Genomic DNA, 18,089 nt, shown 5'->3' with positions numbered 1-18,089 from the left:
TCTGTACATTTATCTTCCAAGCGTTTCTCCTCGAGATCATTAGAAGCAAAAAGTTCGAAGCTTTTGTTCACATTTGTAATCATTAGAAGTAAAAAGTTGGAAGCTTTTGATGAAGAAGAAGGTTCAAAATACGTTATTTGTATTATTACAGGAACCATCAAGAACAAAATATATGTATTACACCAGGTTCTTTATCAGAAAGATTCTCTTATTGTTATGTAAATAGCAGAAACTTCCATGAATCTCCATGGCCAGATGGATCATGTTTGTGTCTGTATTATACAAAACTCAACTTGTTGCTGCTTGAAACGCTCTCTGGAACGTGTCGGGAGCTTGGGCTCCGCTCAGTGTCAGCTTCCCGTTGATCTGAGCAAACCCAAAAACCAGATACAGCCAAAACAAAACGAACACATAAGATAGATCAGATCATTCGAAGATGTCAGAACTTAAGAGCAAGTGAACTTACCGAGTAATGTGGAACTCCTGTGATGTTCCCTGAGTACCTCTCCAGTTCCTCCTTCACCTTCATTACATAACAGAAGGGATTTACTTTCAATGTGAAGATGATTACAGAGAAAAAAATCTGGGAAAACATGTTTCAGACAACAACATACCTCTCTGACTCCATTGTTAGGATCTGCAAGAAACTCACCTGCTCCTTCTATCCCCAACTTCTTCGCTGATTCGACGAGAAACTCCCTGAATCCAATCGCTATCCACTATCAGATATTGCCCTTAGTTCTGATGTATGATTAGATCTGAATTCTCTCTTTTTTTGATTCGGGCATTCTTGCATTCTGCATCAGAAGCTGCAGACATGAACCACAATGTGAAATCATATACAGACCTGTCACCGATGTATTTGCCTTGCGTGAAGTAACCGAGACCTAACTCTTCTGCAAGGCTATGTTGCTTGTCTGGTGCTTGTTTCCCGGCATAGTATATAAAAGTCTGTGGCTATCCAGAGTGTTGCCCCTGTATATTACCAACTGATACATTCAGTATATCAACTCGATTCTTTCGAAATGACAGAAGAAATTCTCGATTCTTACGTGAGTCCAGTTGTATCATACTCTAACCCGAGGCCTCTGAAGATCTGTAACGAGAAAGAGAGATTAATCAAATCATATGAAGAAGAACACGAATCTAAGAACACAGAGAGGTGTGTTAGTGGAAAAACCTCTGACATTCTAGTGAACATCCCTTCACACCTGGCCCCGAACTTCTGCTGGTAAAACTCTCTCTTGCTCACGCCTTCTTTAGGGGCAGATGGGTCGAGGAAAAACGGGTGCCATCTAATCTATATATTTCCAGGTTGAAAATACGAGTTAGAACACCTTAAATTACACATCTCACCTCTCAAAGTAAGCAGATAGAGATAAATGAACCTCGAAATCGTATTGATCCTTAGCTGCATCCATGGCTTTGTCAAGATGTTTCTTGCCCACAAAACACCATGGACACACAGTATCCGAGCTCACGTCAATTCGGATAAGCTTTCTCGCGGAATGGGCCATTGCTTTTGCTTGATTCAACTATACACTTCATGAAACCAACAAAAACAACCAAAACATTATCAAAATCTTACCACAATGTGCTCATGTTTCTGCAAAAATCTCAGACAGAACCTAAACCTGCGTACGAGGTTTCAAAAGGATGCATAACAGAAAAAGTCTATTCCACCTCTTAACTTTCAGATCAGAATCAACATAAAGTCGGCTCCTTTATCAAGATTTTCTCTGAACGTTCTAGTTCTTGGCCAATCTTAACACAAGTCTTGTCCTGTCTCAATTTGAACAGAATGTACCATTAAGTAGGAGAATTCAGCTCTTAGGAAACATTATTGGGAGAAAGGAAGATCCAAGAAAAGGATAATTGGAGAGGGGGAAACTCAATATTAGGGTTACCAACAATGAAAAAAAGATCTCAAGATTAGATTCCATGAAGAAGAAGAAGAAGAAGAGAACTTGGTTATTTTGGAAATTTACTGCTCTCGGATTCTCAAAATTACTTTAGGGTTACCAATATAAAGAAATCGAAGAGATAAACCATCGAAACACCCACATACATACACATCCTTTACGCATAATTTCTCGGATTTACCTGGAAATGGAATCAGACAAAGATCTCGGGCTCTCTAATGGAGACAAAAAAACACGCAATCGGCTTGGAATTATGAATCATTATGTAGCAGTATATATATATATACACACACATTTACATATATATGTATCGTCGTCACCAACCGCATCAAATTCCGATATTTTTGACATTTTCCAACCTTTTTCCCATTTTAAGAACGACCCTCTAAATATTCAAGAAAAAAGTTTCTTTCTTTTTTTCTTTTTAAATTCAATTCGGGCGTTTTCAATGTGAAAGGTAAGATCGATTGGACTAAAAAGAGAGAGAAGAAGAATCTAAGGCATGGAGAAAATATAAAATAGACAAAACACTATATATATTATATGTATATATCTGTAAATAATTAAACTTTAACGGAAACTGTAAAATACTAAACGTAAAGAAGAGCTTCCAACGCACCATAAGTACCAAAACCGGATTCACTATCCGGTTTTTGGTTCGGTTCGACTTAAACCAAACATTCCTTCATAGTCGGTATATCAAATACCGGAATAACAAAAAGGAAATGTCGTTATGGTGATATATTCTTATTATTCTAATCTTCGGACCGACGAGGCATCCAATGCGGCAATGTGGTACTTGTCGGTGGCCGGATTAGGGTTCCAGCGTCGGCTTCCCTCCTTTGAAATGCGCCTCTGCGTACATATAATTCAACATAGACATATATAGATATATATATGATGAGATCGTTACTCGTATAAGAAACTTATCATGGAGAATTAATACATATAAATCTAACATTTCTTTATTATAGTAAAAAAACGAAAAAAAATAAAAGTACTATACCGTAATTCAAGCATACATTAAGGAAAAAAAAATTCAAAACAGTACATGAATAAATGTATGAAAGTAAACGTCTTTTTATTTTAGTTTCAAGTATTTTTCATGCAAGAAGGTCCATAATAGCATTAATGCATTAAAATCAGTTGTATCAAATGGTTAAAAAAATATAAATTCACATATAATGTTAAATGTCAACTAAAATATATGTATATATATATGTGTGTGTGTGTGTGTGTGTGTGTGTGAGGTGAAGCAATAAGATCAACGCAAATTAAGTATCAATCGATATAATAAAAACAGATTAATAAACATGGAGAAAAAGGGTACCCAAGAGATAGAGGAGGAGGAGGAGATGAGGGCTCTAACTCTCCACTTTGATCAACTCTCTCCACCTTCTTACTCTCGTCAATCTGTTTTTTATTTTGCAGTAATTAATTTGACATTACAAATTCACCATTATCTTATCCAAATTTCGATTATACCTTCTTCGTTAATTGATTTCGTAGTTCCTTTAGTTCCTTTTCCTGCGATCAAAAGTACCATACACTTACCAATATATATGCGTATATATGTAGACTAATCTAGCTTTCGTCAAGCAATGATTTTAATTTGAGAGGCTCGGTATTTAATTTGGGTTGTAGTATCTCACCTTCTTCTGGAGTTGTGTTATGGATTCGAGCATGAGCTGATTCTGCACCTCCAAACATGCATAAAATGAATACATACATATATATTACGGGTGTATATGTATCGACGCAAAGAGAAGTATATATTGTACACATGCATATCTATATGTATACACTGCAATTACGCAACACACACACACACGCCCTATATATATATATATGTATGTGTGTGTGTGTGTGAATGTTTATGTCTGGGTGTGTATGTATACATTTCTTAAAACTAGGAGAAATATCGTTGAGCTTTGACATATTCGTTATATAAACATCATAATTATATCACAATTAATCAACAGAATTTCAGATCTAAAAAATGTCTTTGATCCTAATATTATATCTAAGCCTAGACCAATGTAAAGCTAGTAAAGGGTATACATTCTAAACCTAATTTATGTGAGAGTTTAAATTAATTAAAAAGGTGAAAATAATTAATTAAGACAAAAAAAAAAACCTTTCTAGAGCGAGTTTTCTTGAGAGAAATATCAAGTTGCATCTCCAAACTCTGAAGCTCTCTTATACTTAACCCATCCATCTCTTCCCCTTTCAAGTGCCTGTGTATATGTTAATTACATATAAATCTAAAAATAATTAACCGTCCAAAACATTATACATATATATAGTTATGCATGTATATGATTGTGGATTGAGCTTTATAACCTTAAGCTCCTTTGCACAACATCAATCATTCTCAAGAGCTTCGAGCATTCCGTTGAACTGTTGCCCTAAATCATTTATAGATCATTGATTACAAACTGAAATCAGAAAAAAAAAAAAAAAAAAAAATCTCTCACTATTTGATAAGAGGTCCGATTTCAGTATAAGTACCTGCGAATCCGAAATTGGTGCAGGAATTTCCTGGCTAGAGCACGAGTGTCTCTCGTAACGGTCGATTATTTTATCCATGCTATAACATCGTTATGTAAATTCAAAAATAAAAATCACCCCATTTTATATAAACATGAAAGATTCGATTTTTCCCTGATCTATCAATTAAACATGAAATATTAACGAAATAACCACCACATATATATATATATATATATATGTATAAACCCCTAATTAAATGACTATATAATCAATTGATATAAACAGGGATGCAAAATTAGGTTATGAGAAAGAGCAAAGCTTCAGACCTTGAACCGGCGGAGTACTCAAAGAGTTTGCCCTTTGAAGAAAAAACGACCAAAGCTACTTCGGCATCGCACAACACAGAGATCTCTTGAGCTTTCTTTACCAAGCCGCTTTCGAGAAGGTGACTTGCCTCCTTATCTTATTCTCGATCTGCCTAAGCTGAACCCTCCCCCTTCCCATTCCTTTATTTTCTCGGGTTTTCTCGGCAACCAAACAGGAAAAAGGAAAGGTGAAGAAGATGCATGCAGTACACCCTCAAGAAAGGAGAAACCCTAATTTCTCTCTCTTGAAGGGTATCCAAAGAATAAAGAAGAAGAAGGAGATATGAAGAATTATGGAAGATATATTTTGGTGGTTTCTATTTTCGCGGTGAAGGAATATATATATATATATATATATATATATATACACACACACACTCACACTTATATGGAGGAAAAAGAGAAAGTACCAAATGATACAATTAGGGAAAGGGGAAGCAGAAAACAAGTATTTCTGTCAAAGTGTCCGAAATAGTCTTGGCGACTAGTTTTTATTCAACAAAATAATTAATTAAATCAAATCTTTTTTATTGTGCGGAGACTGGTGGGACTAAATTCAATATTCAGTAATTATCAGATTATCTGTACCATTCACAAAACGTTGTGATATCATTGGCTCTTATGGTCTTGTGGAATAAAATATAAGACTGGATAACAAGACATAATTAAAATAGTAATTAATTAAAAAAATGACCAATCATATGCTAACTATCATATTTATAATGAGAACATATGTGTATATTAACATAAAAACTCAAGTAGAGATGCGCAATCCTAGATTGTGAGATCCCATTTGTTATTTTTTGCAAAATGTAAATGTAAAAAGTTAAAATGCAATTATTTTTTTAACCCAACTACGCAGTTTCACTTTCACAGGCTCTAGAGAAATTTAACGTGTTGAATGGATCTTAACTAATTAGGGATTGAAAAGTCGAAGGAACTTTGAAATTTCAAAATATAGATAGTCGTTGATAAGACCAAAGTTGGGATGCAAAGCAAAAGAAGTAAATATATACGCTTATATATGTACGTATATCTCTACACGAGGTAGCCATACATGTAAATGGGCATATGCATAATAATTCTATTGCATGTATATATGCGTGTATATATATATGTGCGTATAACTTTAAGTACCCCATGTATATGCATCTCTATGTGGATGATGAACTAGTGGTCCATGGCCAAAAAGTATTAAAAAAATTATATTCTTGGTTAATGCGATTAGTATACTAGATTAGTAATAAAACTTGAGCGAGATAGACCTTCATGGGTCACATAGAAATGTGGTCCTGCATTAAAAAAAACAATATATTAATTATCTTATTATTAATTCATATTCTTTTGTGAAATTTGTACTACTACCTTCTTAATAAAATCCAATATGATGGAGACCATAACGCATAAGTTATGCTCCAAATTGTACTATACCCTTATATTCAATTCTCACGCTGTTGGATCAAGGTTGGGGACCATTCAATATTTTTCATAGAGCCGTGAAAGTTCGACGAATAATATAACATCTCATTTCTTTGAAAAATTAAAAAGATAAAGAACATTGTCATAAAAATATAATATAAATTCTCGATAAAAGAATCGAACGACGGATATATCACGAATATAGATAGATGATATATTTATCGGAAACATTTAGATAGTTGAAGGTACCACAATGTAGGCTAAAGGGGAAGATTTCTTACATCATGGTTGCAATTTGGAAGACAACTTTGTATTGTTTGACCCTTTGATGAGCTTTGAGGACATATTTCCCATATTCTCTCCATATGCAGAGTTCTTCCTTTCAAGGGCTATATAATACACCCTTGCCCCTACCATATATATATATATATATATGTATGTATGTACGTATGTATGTATGTATGTATAAATAAATAAAGGTAATTCCAAAAAAATCCTAAATTTATAAAATGGTAGAAAACTAATTTTCTCAACTTGTAACCTAGAAATAAATTTATCAACTTGCAAATCGTGTAATGCTTACAAGTTAAAGTTTTTTTTTTTTTTTGTTAATGTACAAGTTAAAGTTTTTTACCAACATTTGACCGTGACTTCCGTTAAATATCATCCTATTTACATCATAATTAATTGCCACATCATCAATTTTCAAAATCAAAATAACCTATTGAAAACGGTTCACGAACCGGTTCATTAAAAACCCATTAAATAAAATTTCCTTTTCTCCCAAATGGATTCCCCCCCCCCCCCCTATCTTGATCGAACCCTAACCCTAAAATAAAAATCCTTTCTCCGTCATCTTCTTCAATTTCCTATTGATTCGTCTATGTATTTCGGGATTAATTTCTTCGCATCTCTTTTTCTTCCTAGATATCGTAATTCAAATCTGATTGTTCTAAGATTTTGTCGAATGCTCTAAGTTTTTCTGGGTTTAATCATTTCCTGGGCTGTTCTAGCATTAACCATGAACTTGTCAAAATGATGCCACTGATGGCAATCAACCAACAAAAATCAACCACAACATTACGATTACAATTAACATTTATTTAACATAACATTATACTGAACATAAATTCAACAGAACATAACATCTGTACGACATAACATAACGGGTTTAGGGTTACGGTTTCTACCCAGAAGAGATAGAAGCCGAAGAGAGAGATAGAAACCGAACCCAGAGATGAAGTCGAAAGCCGATGAAACCCAAGAAGGGATAGAAGCCCAAGAGGAGACGAAATGGAAGAAGCCAACGGAGAAGGGAATTCGAAGGAGAAGACGAAATTGAAGAAGCCGAAGAAAAAGGGTTAGGGTTAGGGTTCGATCGGAGATATATATTGAAGAAGGGTTAGGGTTCGATTTGGGGGAAATTTTATGGGTTTTTTTTATTTTTCTTTAAATGAACCGGTTTAATTCTAATCGGTTATTTGATTTTTTTAGAATTGATGACGTGGCAATTATTCTGATGTGGAATGCCACATAGGATGATATGTTAGCAGAAGTTACGGTCAAATGTCTGTAAAAAAAATTAACTGGTAGCCCTTGCAAGTTCAAGCATTCCACTGAAAACATTTGGAGGAATTAGTTTTATGCCATTATACAGATTTATGAGATTTACCCAAATAAATAATTATGTAAAAAACATTGCTTCCACAAAAAATAAGAATTGATTAGTTAAAATTAAGCCTCACGAATTACGAATGTCAATTATATATTGATTTTATTGCCGTTTTTCTCTTTTATAACCACAGAGAATTTTTTATGCGAATTTATGAATGTAGAGACATAAATATATTATGACTAAGACTATAGCATAAAAAAAACCGCTTAGTATCTTCACTCCGCTCCGTTTGAATACCAAAATCAGAGGCATAAATTAAAATACAATTCATGTTTTTATTTCTCCAATAATTATACCGAGATACAATTTCTTCGTAGACAAAGCCTTCCTCCGGTACAATTAAAAGGCGCCATGACTATAATCCTGATCGGATCCACAAGACGACAAAGCTTGGACACTTTCAGCGTCAACGCTACAAACGCCGTTAACGTTAAGGTTACCGTTGGTAACGCTGGGCGTTCGATCGATGACGTCAAAGCCAAAACAACCGTGAGGAGGACCGTCGTCTAGGTTCCACAAGCTTCCCGACAAGTAACCTTCGTCATCAACCATGGATTGGTCGGACGAGATGCAAGTCCCAATAGTTGTCGTGTAACGAGACATGTCGTGATGATGATCGTAATATTGATCATCCAAGACAACACTACTGGTGGTTATGGCGTGTTGGAACTTTGGATCAAGCTCATTTGATATGTGGAAGAAAAATGATAGAAGTCAAAGCAGATAGAGGAAAATAAAAAAGAAGTTTACGTTGGTTTTTGGTGCAGTTTGTAGAAGTTATAAATGTGAAGTTATGTTGCAGTTTTATTTTGCGGTTATTTTTATGTCTTTAAATACATGGGTTAGTGTATGTAGAATATTATTGCAGATTGGTCTTTCTCTGTAATCCTCTCTTTTGAGAGTTTCGTGCGTATAAATATTTGTTATGTGAAAGTATTTCGATTTATAAAAGTTATCATGGTATCAGAGCGTTTAATGGTCTTTTTGGGATTTGTGGGAGTATGGGTCAGAAAAGATATTCCATTTCGGGTTTTTGTTTTGGGTTTGAAAGAGATGAGAGTCGTTGCAATGAAGATGATTCCGATATGGGCCGAAGAAGCGATGGTGCAGAAAACGGTTGTTGATGAACAATCAGAGATTGATTTGGTAAAATTTTTGCGAAGGCTGTGTTTTCTTTAAGTTTTAAGAAGGAAAAAAAAGAAGAACGAAGATGAATCGGAGAAGATTCGTGGCAATGGAAGATGACGATTCCGGGACATCGGAAAATTGTTGTAAGTTTGTCGGGTTTGTAAACCTGAAAATTGCGGACTCGAGAAGGGGCAGTGTTGCACTCGAGAGATGTATTGAATAAACCGAGATGGGGCAGTTTTGCACTCGGGAAAACGAAGATTGTTTTTTTGTGATGTGTAGATCTTGATCCAAGGGGGAGTGTTGGAACTTTGGATCAAGCTCATTTGATATGTGGAAGAAAAATGATAGAAGTCAAAGCAGATAGAGGAAAATAAAAAAGAAGTTTACGTTGGTTTTTGGTGCAGTTTGTAGAAGTTATAAATGTGAAGTTATGTTGCAGTTTTATTTTGCGGTTATTTTTATGTCTTTAAATACATGGGTTAGTGTATGTAGAATATTATTGCAGATTGGTCTTTCTCTGTAATCCTCTCTTTTGAGAGTTTCGTGCGTATAAATATTTGTTATGTGAAAGTATTTCGATTTATAAAAGTTATCATGGCGGCTTCTATGTCTTGGCCGTGATCTAGTTTCGCCGCCTCGCCGCCGCCGTCGTCCTTAGATCTTGATCTTGTCTTGTATCGACTCCCGCGGGATCGAGATTTCTCGGTCTTCTCTTGCTTGGATTTGTTTTTCTTGTTGAAATGAGTTCTCCAATATTATATCTTTCAGTACCATTAATTTGGCATTCTTCAAATCAAAATATGGCATAGTATATATAAATATGCATGTATGATCAAGTCAGCATCCACGGAGCATGAAGATATATACATATATATACACATAAACACACACACACACACGTGTGTGTGTATATATATATATATGCACAAGGTGGGATGGTGGAATTTAAAGCTTTTTACCTGCAGAGATAGCAGCAGAGCTCCATCTTCCTTCTCCATGCAAAGCGACATGCTCAGTGAGAAGTCTGTCTTCTTCAGGTGTCCATGGCCCCTTCCTCCATACTTCTTCTTGGCAGTTCTGATGATGATGACGGCGGAATCCCCCGTCATTGATTATATATATATACACACACACACACTTGAAAATTTTGCTTCTATATAAGCCTTTCAGACACACCACAACTATACACTCTTATATATACGTATATCTTTGCTCCTTATATTTTTGTGTGTATATGTGCGTGCAGGCGGCTATATAAATATATAATATCTGTGCGTGTGTTCCTGTATATGTGTTGTAAATGGTCATCTATGGTCAACATAAGTCGTCACTTCATGCTTTTTTGGGTTTTTGTCTTTTCCATTTATAGTTAACTAGCAATAAATTAAATGAACAATGATGTTATATTATGTGTATTTTAGTTTGTCAATCACGAAAACAATCTTTCTCGACCGCTAGTCTTCGACCAAGTGTCGCCACGTCATTCAAAAACAGCTCATTTTTTGTTTTATCCAATTAGGGTTTTACAAGTACCCAAAAAACACACGTAGTGCAATTTTTTTTGGAGTTTTTAATTATATAAAGTATATTTTTAATATAACAACAAATAAAACAAATTGAAAATATTATAATATGTAAATGTTTTTTGATTAAAAAAATATGTAAATTTTCATATTGCGTAGAATGGGAACAAAATAATACTGAAATCGGTAGTGGATTGTCCCTATGTACTCGAAAACAATTTACATACCAATAGAGTCTCAACACTTGTGAAATAAAATAATCAAAGAAACGGCATGATTTCTTAGTGATTTTTCACTTTATTATAAACTTGTGAAATTATAATTAAAATAATATTTGAACGTATAACATAATGAACTTTCTAGTATACTAAATCGGGCAATAGGAAGATTCGAATATGCCATATATACGTTACTAAAGTCTCAATGAGGCGTATAGGTTAATATATTTTTTGCCCTTTCGTGTGTACGAGTAAGCATTTATGGAAAGTCTTTCTCTCTCTATATATCCCCCACACACAAAGATAATTGTCATCTTATCTAGGGAACTTAATTGGAATCTTAAATTATGTAAATCGATACAAAATTTGAATTTGAATTGCGTAAAAGATTGCTAAAATATTTTAAAAAATCTTATAACTAGTGCACTATAATAACTGAATAGATATATCAGTCGTATATTAGTAAGTAATTCAACCGTATCAATATATATAAATTTATTAAACCTCAACTTCTCACTAATCTCAAGGTTAAAAATACCTCTTTTTTGTACCTCCAATTCTAATTTATAATACAAATTATTACTATGGTATATGTGGCTCACGTTAGCTAAAAAACTGCACAATTTTCTAACGTGCGCGATAAACTAGAGGAGCGAATTTTGTCCTTCTAGGGTTTAAGGAGCCCCAAATTGAATGGAAGAGCAAAATCTTAGTTTCTTTGGATGTCGTTAAGACCCTAAAACGTAGTCTCTAAACCAATCATCGATCAGGAAAGAAGGTTTTTTTGGCAGATTTCATCGATAAAGGTGGTTTCTTTTTCCTCGGTCTCTGAGCAGAAGAAAACGGAGACGATGTCGTCTGATCTCGGTGATTATACTGTCATTAAGGAAGGCGAATATGAAATCCTCATGCTCGCCAAAAAAGAAGTCTTTTACAGCAAGACCCATGTTCCAAAATCAGGTCTTTAAGCTTTTTCCGTTAGAATTCTGTGTTCTCTTAATCAGGGGTACAACAGAATTTGGTAGTTGTTCTGTTGATTATTGATTTTTTTTTTATGTAATGGGTTCACCGAAATACAAATGAAGTGTAATGCTGGCTGAAAATGAAGAAAGATCGATCCTTGAAGTTTCAGTTTTTCTGAAGAGTTTAAGTCGCATTGTATGGTGTGTGTGTGTGTGTGATTTGAACCACAGGAAATGTATTTTGAAGTTGATGAATTTTTGTTCAGGAGTGCTTTTGCTGTGTTGTTGGTCATCGGTTAAAGGATTTTGTTTCCCTGCGTTGAAAAATAAGGAATTAAATCCATAACATCGACGGAATCTTGAGTCTGTGTTAAGGTCACCAGATTCTATCATCCTTTTTATAGTTTGCAAGAAGAAATCTGATTTAAGGTGTTAAGTTCGTGGGAATAGGGACCAGTGTCAAATGGAGACATGTCCATTGCTGTCATAAGAGCAAGAGGCAATATTGTCTAGCAGAAGAAACAGAGTATCATAATCCATTGAGAAGGATGGCGATATATTTTCCCAGGGAAAAGCGCCTGAGAATTCTCATAGAGATAGGTGATGATGATATAGATAAAAGACATGACATGACAGGAGAGAAGCCATCTCTCAAAATGAAACATGAAACTGTTATGGGTTATTTGACAGGTTTATTTGCTGATTTGCAGCTCATTTGATTTTGATTCTCCAGGCTATGTCAGCTTCTTATTCTGGGCTGAGAGCATTAAGATATGCTTTTGAAGTATAAGAGATCGGTCAAGTTGTGGGATTAGATGAGGGTATCTCCTATTTCTTTCTTCTTTCTGAAACTACCCTGTTGAGAATTTTCCTTGCCGCTTTCTTTGTAAATGGAATAGGAAATCTCCTCTTGATTCCTCAGATCGGGGTCATGGGACATAACTATTGACTCGAAATACTCAGACCTTCTTATGCTCATCTCTATTGGTGATTTCTATTTGCAGCAGAGCTTCTCATGAATCTTTGGTTGCTCTTTCATTCCTTGCAGCATCATTAGAGGCTTGCAGAAGAAATATAGAGTTCGATGGTTCAGTTTCAAGATCGAAGGTAGAGTCACATTTCGCCAATCCCCACGTATGTATGCCCACAAATCCAAAAGAATTCGATATGGTATGTGACTTTGTCTATATCTGCATTCTAAGACTGATACATGTTACTATAAATGCAAAAGATATTTTAAGATATTTTCACTTTAGACAAAGAGCATTGACTGCCTTGACTATATACATGATCGCACAGGTCGGCCTGGATCCATCCCTATGGTTCATCTTCTGTAATTCTTGGACTCTGCGGTCCAATCTGCTTCATGCATTTGGGTTACGGTTCTTGGTTTTAGTCATTCATCTCTTTGCTTTTAGATATGGTTCATACCCTTTCAAAGGGAAACACTGTCATGAGATGGCTTTGAGGATTCTCCTTGCGTGTATCGAGGAACATCTCTCATATGACTCCATATCTTCCATCCTTCCAAGTATTTGCTCACATAAAAGTTAGTTATGTTTATAGTTGTTTCCTCTGCCACATTGCTTTTTCACAAAAATATATGATGTATGTAAAATTATGTCTGCCCATAGATGCAGAGTCATGCAAATCGCTATAAGCGGTACATAGCTCCTGTTCTATCGCTCCAATGGACTTCTAAGTTAACCTGTTAACTCGACCCTTGGCCTGGACATGATCATAGTCGAATATGAACTTAATGTGTTTGATGCAGTTCTGCTGGTGAAATGAAGAACTGTCATGTGTTTACCAGTGTAATGGTTATGATTCCTTTCATCTTCTGCCTGTTGGGATAACTGTTGAAATGGTGGAAACACTGATTTGGTATATACTGCATTTAGTCTCCCTTCTTGAACATCATCTCTTATCATGGAACATCTTGATTTCTCTGAAAACCTGAACAAAGAATCGATCGTCTTTGTGCTTGTGAACAGATAGATTTTGCCCGGGCAGGCGTCTCTTAGCAAAGCAGAGGCAAAGAAGAAAGATGTGCGCTTTCTTCGAAACCCGGGAAGAGAACTGAGGTAGAAAGAGCGAGGAGACAAAGCAAATCTGTACCTGGATCTGGGAAAACAGAAAGAGTTTTCCGGCCACATTGATCCTTCTTGTGGATTTGGAACATATTTACTTGTTTCTTGTCTTACGTTATGAAATCTGATGTTTTATCTGATGTCCATTTACAGTTTTTGTTTCTCATTCACAAGTGTGTTCATAATCCAAATTCACACAAAATATGAAAGAAATCGGTCTGAAAAAAACATTATTATTGACATCAGATTATATATGAAAAGTTCCTCTTTCTCTACCAAGGAAGATGGCAGCAAAGAAAGCCAAAGATGGGTTTGAACAAGGACCTGCCCATAATTCTGTACAGATGGAACAGTAAAATCTCTGAGGTGAACAAATGCTGGGTAAAAACTCAGAAGACAGAGACAAAGCTCGTTTCTGATCTGTCTTATTCTGACATAATCTACACACGGAAATTTTATACTCTCTCTCCCTTTTTATTTTATTTTTCTGGTTATTTTATTTTCCTGGGTTTCCTCTGTAATCTCTCTTCCTCCTCTGTACAAATCTGTCTGTCTTCTCTAAGATTTGGCAAAGTCAGTAAGCTGAAACCCTAGCATGGAACCCTTTCGGCGCAAAAACTCTCGGAAACACCATCAGTTTCTCTCCTCCAACCTCCTCCCACCTGCAAAAACCCATCACAAAAGGCAGTTTTAAGATTATGTTTCGGACACGAGTAAACAGATACCTTCTCGATGTTAATTACAGATTAGGGTTTTAACACGATGAAACATCAATCAGCAGCAGAAAGGGAAATGAACAAAAACCTGTATCTGGTTATGAAGTGGTGAAGGAAGGAAGAGATTTCGACAATGCCCAGTTCCTTGCCAGGACAGAGCCTGATTCCACCGCCAAACAGAAGGAAGTAGTTCTTTGTTTCCAAGTTCTTGTCCTGCATGCATGCATGCATTTGCGTTAGTCTTTGTACGAAACCCGTCTCAAGAACGTTCTTTGTTCATCGGTTTTCAGTGCTATAATTAAGAGCAAATACGTATCGGAAAACGACTTGGGATTGACGATAACTAACCATCCATCTCCATGGATTGAAGGTGAATGGATCTTGATACAGAGAGGTATCATAGTTCAACTCCCTTGTGTATACATATATTCTCCACCCTTTTGGGATGAAGTATCCTGCATCCATGAATCGATCAAATCACGACGATGTTAATTACTTAATTAGTACCCTAATGGGACCTTCCTAACATGAATCAAGGCTTCTATGAAATTAAAGCATGTCAATTTTGGAAAAAAAGGAAATTGGAGATCAAGATTTGGTACGGCGAAAATCTTGAGGAATTTAAAATTTAGAAAAAAGGAGAGGAAAAATAAAAGAGGTTATCTTCTGTCAAAAATTATTGAAATGGAAGCTATGGGGGTCACACAAGAGGATGATTGCATAGCTGGATTGGTTGGTTTGCCATGTAAATCATTGATATATTGTAAGGTCCACATGCTCATATATTTTATATATATAAAAAAAAGAGAAAATATTTATAAAATTATATGGTTTTATTATAAGCTTATTCTTTAAAAAAAATGAAACACAGTACTAATAAAACTCACCATTGAATTCCATGTCATGAGTTGTCTTCCTAAGAACACCATTGACGATGGTTGCCAATCTTGATGCCTCGAATATCACCTGCGATTATAAAACGGTCCAAACCCCCCATGTTTCACTAATCATATCGCCATCAAAAATAATCATAATGACCACCGAAACTACAATCATTAACTGTATTACTATTAACCATATATATATATATATATATATAATGATTGGGTTCACTACGTACACACAACCCTATCCTATTTGCATATAATATGGTCCGGTCGTTTTCTTGTAATACCGACATCAACGGTGTTCACACATCGCAAAAATAAAATCCACGTCAAGAAAATTTGTCGGATTCTATTTACTTCAGCACTATTTCAATATCCAAAAACTTGGCAAACACAAAATCAAAATCCATGGAGTCCAAGAATCATTTGCTTACCGCACGAGTGAATTTCATCGATTTCACATCTTCAAAATCGAGTGGTTCATCGCTACCTTTCCTTTCCCTAACAGAGAAGTGTTCCCTCTGCAACAAAAACCGAAATCAATACCTTAACCAAATCATACCGGTGCACAACCGGAGAAACCCGGTTCTAATATGGTTCGGTTTACGTACTCTGATCTCTTCCAGAGCCTTGGGATGATCATGGAGGTACTTAAGAGCCATCATGGAGGTTGTAGAGACAGTTTCATAACCCGAATACAGAATCGTTACAATTTGATCTCTTATCTCCTTATCAGATAAGGGGTACCGATTATCTTCCTTCCTCATCAAGTAACCCAACATATCATTGAAAGTTTCTCCAGAAGCTCTCCTCTCTTCCATCAGTTTGGTTAAAAGTCCATCTATGTTCTTTCTTGCCTGAAAAGCAACCGAAAACCGTCGATTATATATATATATATATGAATACACGTCTGTTTTATGAATTCATCTTGAAAATTCGAATATCTTACCTGAGTTCCGAACCGGTAATTCGAGCCCGGGAGGTTAATCGGGATAGATATGGTTCCGAGAACGAGCTTGAAGAACTCGTTTGTGAATGCTTCAGTTTCTGCTTTGGTTAATGTTTCTGCTACTTGTGCCAATGAAGACAAAAATGCCATCTGCCCACAAAAAAAAAAAAAAAAAAAAAAAAAAACAAAATCAATCACGAGTAAATTAATATATTGTATAACGGAACAAACAGCATAAATATGGAAGATAATAATTGAAAAAAAAAACATCATAAATATTCGCTCTTCAAGTTCAGACATAAAATAAAAAACTTTTTTAAAAAGAGATATTCAGACATAAATGCCATTAAAATCAGATCCAGTGGTAATTAATTAGTATTCGGTCGGTTTCTCTGAGATGAGAAGATGAAATTACGATTCTACCCTTGTCCGGGACCAACAAAACTAACCTCTGTTTTTCCTCTATTTTTTTTTTCTTTTGTTTTTTTTTTCTCGTTTTTTTTTTCCTTTTTTTTCAGACGAACATCGAGAAAACGGACCGAAATATTCAAAAAAAGTTTTCACCAAAAAAATAAATAATGGAATGTTGAAACCCAAGATCTGATTCATTTTCCAGAAACCCATAAAAAAATATATAGAAAATCTATCTGCATGCTCTGTTTTCACAAAAAAAAAAAACAGAGGAAACCAGAGGGAGAGAAGAGAGAGACTCACATGCTTGGTCTTGTCCTGAATATCAATGACACCGGACTCATCCCAACTACTAACATATCTTCTCATGAAGGAATCGATCTTGGGCAAGAGATGGTCTCTGATCATGGCCGGGCTAATCAGAAACAGCAACGAGCCTCTCATGAGCCTGTGGTTCGAGCCATGGACCGCTGCGATGTTGCTCGACCCGAGGATGTCGACCATCGCCTTCGGGTAACCTGCGACAAACCCTTTTGATTCGTTCATCAGAATGTATCTGTTCAGCTCTGCGTCCATCGACACAATCGTCGGACAGCCCAGCACGTGCGACTTGAAGAAATTCCCGTATCTGCAAACAAAAAAGCACGTATGTTTTTTCAAAATATGATTCGAACCCATGATTCTTTTGGATGTAAGGAAGAGTTTGAACCGCTGGTCCATGAAATCGGGAAAAAAAAAGTTAGTTTTTTTTTTTTGGGGAATGTACCGGGCTCGTTTGGTTTTCATGAAGTCGGGACCTTGTTTGAGGAAGTCGGTGGTTTCGCCGAAGATGGGCCAACCCATGGTGCCTGGAGGGAGGCGTTTCTTGGTATAACGCATTTCGTTCCATCGCAGCAAAGCAGAGCAGATACACACCATTATCACCGCCACCCCGACCATCACCATTACCATCCCCATCTCCTTCTTCTTCTTCTCTCTTTGATCTGTTTCTGTGTTTTTTTCTTCTGTTATTGAGTGCCCAAATCCAGAGAGAGAAAGATGGTTATGGCTTATGGGCGTCTGCTTGGTACTAAAAGCTCTAATGGTTGTGCGTTTATATAGGCACCTAAAGCACCATGCTCAGAGAGAGAGAGAGAGAGAGAGAGAGAGAGAGAGAGAGAGAGAGAGAGGTTAGCAAATAGATAATTATTCATTGAAAAGAGATTATTTCTGTTTTTACAAAAAAGAAAATAAAAAACTAGTGATTTAACAAGCGCAGATTTGTTCAGTCAAAAACATAAATAGAAACATTATTACCACAGAGAAAACAGATATGGGGACTTGTTTGA

The 18,089-nt window shown here is 35.8% G+C and overlaps 3 protein-coding genes and 1 long non-coding RNA gene across 8 annotated transcripts; 1 reads left to right on the top strand and 3 right to left on the bottom strand.

Annotated features, from left to right (window-relative positions):
• Positions 1–110: 110 nt before the first annotated feature.
• On the bottom strand, positions 111–2,361 carry LOC104805526 (uncharacterized protein YwbO). The gene is given in 9 exon segments (XM_010530124.2): positions 111–366; positions 467–523; positions 615–699; positions 848–945; positions 948–975; positions 1,053–1,096; positions 1,181–1,300; positions 1,389–1,542; positions 2,104–2,361. Coding segments are annotated over 8 exon segments (639 nt in total). The 5' UTR covers positions 1,518–1,542; positions 2,104–2,361; the 3' UTR covers positions 111–288.
• Positions 2,362–2,502: 141 nt separating this feature from the next.
• Positions 2,503–5,053, bottom strand: LOC104805525 (truncated transcription factor CAULIFLOWER A). The gene is given in 9 exon segments (XM_010530123.2): positions 2,503–2,777; positions 3,253–3,335; positions 3,408–3,449; positions 3,575–3,616; positions 4,060–4,159; positions 4,266–4,330; positions 4,434–4,512; positions 4,742–4,850; positions 4,853–5,053. Coding segments are annotated over 9 exon segments (687 nt in total). The 5' UTR covers positions 4,920–5,053; the 3' UTR covers positions 2,503–2,677.
• A 6,379-nt stretch (positions 5,054–11,432) lies between these two features.
• LOC104805523 lies at positions 11,433–13,955 on the top strand. 5 transcript variants are annotated; one of them, XR_770517.2, is made up of 5 exons: positions 11,435–11,706; positions 12,442–12,529; positions 12,757–13,257; positions 13,483–13,592; positions 13,703–13,955. It is a non-coding gene; the product is annotated as an uncharacterized LOC104805523 (long non-coding RNA). The 5 variants fall into 5 exon arrangements; XR_770514.2 differs by having other exon boundaries at positions 11,436–11,706; positions 12,757–12,878; positions 13,008–13,592; XR_770515.2 differs by having other exon boundaries at positions 11,433–12,308; positions 12,419–12,529; positions 12,757–13,592.
• Positions 13,956–14,050: 95 nt separating this feature from the next.
• Positions 14,051–17,818, bottom strand: LOC104805522 (cytochrome P450 85A2-like). Its single transcript, XM_010530122.1, has 9 exons — positions 17,528–17,818; positions 17,065–17,389; positions 16,351–16,500; positions 16,013–16,258; positions 15,836–15,922; positions 15,402–15,480; positions 14,863–14,969; positions 14,603–14,727; positions 14,051–14,460 (listed from the first exon to the last, which is right to left on the bottom strand). Exons 1-9 carry the CDS (start codon positions 17,716–17,718, stop codon positions 14,373–14,375), a joined length of 1,398 nt encoding a protein of 465 aa, XP_010528424.1. The 5' UTR covers positions 17,719–17,818; the 3' UTR covers positions 14,051–14,372.
• Between the last annotated feature and the right edge of the window lie 271 nt (positions 17,819–18,089).

This window comes from Tarenaya hassleriana, unplaced genomic scaffold, assembly GCF_000463585.1.
Source record: "Tarenaya hassleriana unplaced genomic scaffold, ASM46358v1 Cleome11, whole genome shotgun sequence".
Classification (NCBI taxonomy): Eukaryota; Viridiplantae; Streptophyta; class Magnoliopsida; order Brassicales; family Cleomaceae; genus Tarenaya; species Tarenaya hassleriana.
Note: the sequence above shows the minus strand (reverse complement) of the source record. Positions and strands in the feature narration are given on the sequence as shown.